The sequence below is a fragment of the Malus domestica genome, chromosome 14, assembly GCF_042453785.1.
Source record: "Malus domestica chromosome 14, GDT2T_hap1".
In the NCBI taxonomy this organism is placed as follows: Eukaryota; Viridiplantae; Streptophyta; class Magnoliopsida; order Rosales; family Rosaceae; genus Malus; species Malus domestica.
The window spans coordinates 30,686,611-30,692,244 of NC_091674.1; the positions used below are offsets into that span (position 1 = coordinate 30,686,611).

The 5,634-nt window shown below is 36.6% G+C and overlaps 1 protein-coding gene across 1 annotated transcript; it reads right to left on the minus strand.

Moving 5' to 3' along the window:
• Positions 1-305: 305 nt before the first annotated feature.
• Positions 306-4,361, minus strand: LOC103424611 (WUSCHEL-related homeobox 1-like). The gene is made up of 4 exons (XM_008362703.4): positions 3,201-4,361; positions 2,658-3,002; positions 1,947-2,029; positions 306-1,053 (listed from the first exon to the last, which is right to left on the minus strand). The coding sequence occupies exons 1-4, from the start codon at positions 3,406-3,408 to the stop codon at positions 544-546; spliced, it is 1,146 nt and encodes a 381-aa protein (XP_008360925.1). The 5' UTR covers positions 3,409-4,361; the 3' UTR covers positions 306-543.
• Positions 4,362-5,634: the final 1,273 nt, after the last annotated feature.

A 5,634-nucleotide genomic window follows, 5' to 3' on the forward strand; every position in this document is an offset into this window, starting at 1 on the left:
TTATGAATACAAATACAATCATGTATAACTCACATTACACAGATACACTGTTATTTTAATGTCTCATGCTAATGATACATCTAAAAAACAATTTACGCGTATTGTTATACTATTAATACATGATGTCCCTGTACACCCGTGCGATGTTAGTTGTTCTTAATCACGTACACATCCCTAGTTGTTACTTAAATAAGGTCTATCTGTGTAGATCGACATTAAACCTCTGCAATGTACTTTTTTTCCTTGTCGAAGCTTGCAATGTGCTTTAATGTTAATTTGCATTAATTCAACCAACATGGTCCAGATGCATTTTAAGGCAACCTTCTTCGATATCCACATACATTCATACAATACAATGGCGCTTATACAAGTCCCCCTGAAATGTAACATCAACAACTTCTTAATTAAAAAAACTAACAGTCCTCCATTTTCCAACAAAATAACAAAATCTAAACGCCTCCCAGTAACAGTACCATCATCTTACATTAATTCATGATCATATAAAGCAAATTAATTAAGCGGTTTCATAATAATTAGTTATAATTAATTCTTTAATGGAAGGAACTCAAAAAAGGAGTAAGGATGAGCACTGAAGCTAGCCGATAGCTCCGCATGATCCTTATCGCTAATGCTTAATTCATTGGTATTGGCACTGGCATTGGCATGACCGCTTCGAAGCGGAAAGAGTTGAAGGGTTTGAGATTCCTCACATCCATGATCTTGCTCAATGTTGAAACCAGTTTCTGATGCGTGGGGTGCTATACAGATGCTGAGATCATGAGACTTAATGAGCCTTTGGTCCATTGTTCTTCCTGTAGCTGCTGCCCTAGATCTGGTTGTCGTACTAGCACAAGTAGGAGGGGTGTTTATGAGGTGGGTGGGAGGGTGAGGGTGAGAAGGACAAGACAACTGCATCATCTGCCACGTGGCATTCCTTTCTACAAAGTTTCTTCTTTGCTGCAATTCTTCTTCGTCGAATTGGATCCATCCATCCGCCCTGCAGTCCGCTGCTGCCATTCTTGCTTTTGCTGCCCTTTGTATTGAAACAGATTCCTGTTGATCGATGTAAATAAACCCATTTGAAATTATATTTTTTAATACATACATTAAAGGCATAGCATGCATGCAAACTAATGTTCTGAAACCACCATTGAAGCCAAAATAAAAATAAATCAAGGTTGATATACCCTTATTTTTTAAATTCCACAATATAATACATCGGTATATTGAACAACTGAATTTATGTAGTTAGATTTTGACAATCTCATTCTAGCCGTTCAAACACTGTAGAGTTAGGGTTTTTTTTGGGGGGGTCATATTGTTTGGGTAGGGTTAGCATTGTCATTTTACAACCATCTTGGTGCTCATTTAGTCATTTCCATAGAATCAGTGTGGTCTGTGACATGAATAAGCAAAGCACAAGACCCCAAACCGTAGGTAAGTTTCACAACAGCAGCCCCGACAGAAAGGAAGGAAGGCAGCTTTTAGACCCTTTTCATTTCCCAACAAACAAAGCTTTTGTTATTACTAGCTTGCTTACTTACAATTATACATACAATACAAAGTGTGTACATATCTTTCTCAGCAGTTAGTACCATTATACACATATTGCTTTCAAATAATAAATAGGGATGTGCTATCCACACACTCCTTTTTACTTCTCACACACCTAATAAATATTCTATAAATAATCATATGCAAATTATTACCTAGTTCTGCTCTAATTGCATCTTAGTTACTAATCATTATAAGACTTGTTTTTAGAGGCTTTTGATTTGAGGAATTCTTAGTACATAGTAGATAAAGGAGACCATATATATAGCTACCTACCTAGTACTCTCTAATCTATATATGAAGAAAAAAAAGATAGATAGACAGATGAATTGATTGATTGATTGATAAAAGCAAGTTATGAAGATTGAGAGTAGTGAGGAATTGAAATAGACCTCAGCAAGAGTAGTAGTACTACAGTTTGTAAAGGGTGCCCAGTTCTTGGTCTCTTCAACTTCAAACCCTGTCATACTTGCCCCTATAATATGCAGACATAAAGAAAAACAAAAAAAATACGACTTTACAACCTGCATTTGTACATATCTTTCAATTCCCAAACCACGAAGTATATATATAAATAAAAAAAAAAAAAAATATATATATATATATATATAGGGAAATGTTATTGGCACTACAAAAATCTCATTCTACACTCCTCACAAATGTATTTTTCTTTCTAAATATAGAAAGTAAGGAGTGTAAAATGAGATTTTTGGAGTGCTAATAATAATTCCATATATATATATTTATATATATATACACACGAGTAAATTAATTGAAAAATAACAACCCTAGTAAACAAGAAATTAAGAACAAAATGGACTGAGACTGGTATTTATTTTCACTCCCAAAATGTCATTTGCAATTCTCTCCAATGAAATTTAAAGAAGAGATGAGTGTAGTATGAAAATTTTAGAGTGCTAATAGCATTTGAATTAACTGAAAAGGCCACGCAAAACTTTTCAATGTATAAACGACATCTCAAACTAATTAACCACTTTCTTTCTCAAAAGAGAAACAAAAACAAACATATAAAAGCAAAGCAGTGAATTTACAATAGTATAATTATTGTATGTAAGTTCGGTTACATGATTAATGATGAGTACCTAATGATTCTTCTTTCTTTTGATTATCTGCAGACGTCATTGATATTTGCAGTGGCTGGTCGTGATCTGCAGAGAGGGCAGATGATTCCATTTGACGGCGACGTTTCTGCCTTTCTCTGGCCTTGTGGTTTTGGAACCAATAGAACACATTCTTCCCCTCTATCTTTCCATATTTCCGAAGCTGAGCGGTGATGTGCTGAATCTGCTCCGCGGACGGTGTTCGAGTCCCTCGTCTGTATAATTCTTCAAGAGCCCTCAACTGCTCCGGCGTAGGGTTCCATCTTGAGCTCACTACAACCTGTGGCGTGTTGAGAAACTCCGATCTCTTGTTTTGTTCAGCCATAGCTGTATGTACATAAAAACACACGATAATTAAATACAAATTAAAAGACAGAAATAGATCAAAAAGAAAGATAAGCTAGCAAGGTAGTTTTTTTCTTTTTCTTATATAAATAAAAGAGGATTATGTGAGATTAGCTCCTCAATAACCGTCAATGTTGACCACTACTTCCAGTAGCAAGGTAGCTAGTTTATATATAATACCGGCGAGTTGGTGATACTGCGGAAAAAAATCGTGAGAGCCATGAATTGCTGATCGGTTTAGACAAGGAGGAGTTGTGATGGTTGAAGAAACTGTGTTGTTTACAGATGGAAGTGGCCTCGGAACGAGAGGGCGGAGCTTCCGTCCATTGAAAGAATCCGGCATGTTGAAATCGCCATGGCCACCGTCATTGTAACCCATCATCCACATTTTGGTCAAGCTAGGGTTTCTGTGTGACTGTCCCTCTCTCTCACTCTCTCCGTATGTAATGGCCTAATAAAGGGTTACAATAATAACAAGAACAAGAACAAGAGGAGTAGGATTTATGAAAAGTGAGTTGTTTCCATTTGAGGTAATGTGAGTTGTCGAATATGATGGTGGTAGTGGAATTAGAAATATGGGAATGTTGTGGAAGAATGCAAGGGAGATTGGAATGGTGCAAGAGTAGTGTTGGGGGGCATGGAGAGAATAGGGAGATGGGGTTAAGATAGGGTGCTGCCTAGCTGCCTCATATAGGTATAGTAGAGCGGGTTTTATTTAGTATATGTTGATGCTCTATATTAGAGAGAGAAAGAGAGAGAGAGGGTTTTTTGGCAAATGGGTTGAGCTGAAATAGTAGTGATGTAACTTTTGAGTTTCAGACATTCAGAGATGGGGATTGATCACTAGCTATATATCACACTATTATATGGAATTCAAAAAGAGAGGAGTATTATGGTGTTGGTTGAATACAGAACAAGAAAGTGAGCCAAGACATGAGGTTGACTAGGCGCCCTTTGCACAATACATTATTGTTATTTTAATTTAGAATGAGAGAAGGACTCTTGAAGCATAACAACTTATATGAGTTTACTGACATTGTAGCGTTCTAGGTGATAATTTATTATTAGACTGAAATGCTATATAGTGATAAACTCATTTCATGTAAGTATATAGAGACTAGTGTGTCATTGTATGTGTTGTATGAGAGAGAGAGTCATGTGGAGAAGGACGGGGACAAAGGAAAAAAAAACAGCAGAGAGAGAGAGGGAGGAAGACAGAGAGAGAGAAGAGGGGAGCAGGAGGTCAGTAATGTGTGGAAGGAAGATGAGGGAAAGGGAAGCGTGGAATTCTGGGAGGGACATCGGGAGTAGGAACTGAAAAACGACGTGACGATCATGAGGGTATCATAAGCCTCATCACCCTTGTTTCTTTACCCCCTCTCATTTATTGTTCTCTTCACGTCTCGTGCCTTTCACACTTATTCTCAATCCGAACTGCCTGCCTGGCTTGCCTGCCCTCTCTCTCTGCCCCTTAATTAATCTCACACTCTTCTCTTGTCTATACGTATTACATATTATAAGGTCCATCATGTTGAATAACCAATAGAATCTCACGTCGAAAATCTCTAAACACAACATACAAATACAAGGAATTTAAATTTATTTTATTACACTATTGTATTGGGATATTTTTAAATAATAATCTAAGTTGATGGGCTAATTAATAAGAATGATTATCAATAGTACATAGTTGGTTCATCTTTCTAAAATCTCTAAATAAGATTAGATTATGTTGAAACTTTGACACCTTGTTGGTTCATCGTTGGTTATGTTGAATAATGTAAGAATTATACATCATAAACCAGACACAAAAAAACATACGTGATGAGTTGTTTTACTATACGAAATGTACCAAGATATTTTGAGATAAAATCCTAATTAACTAACCTGATTATCAGTGTGATTACTAATAGTGCATCGCTTTTTTATCACTCTGAAATCTCTAACATGGAACCAGATCTTGCTTAATTAGTATGTTGACACATCCATGCTTCCACCCCACACCATATTGCATGCAACACCATTCCGCATGTCATGCCATGCTTAGATATTCCTTACTTACCTGTTACCAGAGACAAACAAAATATTGCATACCTCTCTCTCTTCTGCAGATTTAATGTACGGATGTTTTACCTTGCATTCTTGTTATTTAACCTAATGTTTCACTTGCCCAACAGATTTGATCCAGTCGGCATCTACTCTCTACCGTCCAATCATCTTGCAAAATTTCAGCTGTATCTATGTGATGTGATATTGATGCATACTTATCAATTCCATATAAAACCAAATGTGTGCGTGAATAATTTGTCCTTTTGGACTGTCTGCGATATGATGTTTGTGTGTGTATACATATATATTACGGTATTATATAGAATGAGATTTGCACCTTGACATGTTACCAAAATTACTGTGTCTATCTCGTTTGGCATCTTCCTTCCATTAAATTTTTCTGGGGTCCATTTCTGCTGCCATGGGGAAAAAGAAATGCAGGCAGCTTCTCTTCCCTCATCAGTTGCAGTATTTTTCTTCAAGATATAAGCCACAGCCCTACAGCCCTTCCTGAAACCTCATTATTATATGATGGAATGACTCAATTCTCGAGTGAGTCGTATAT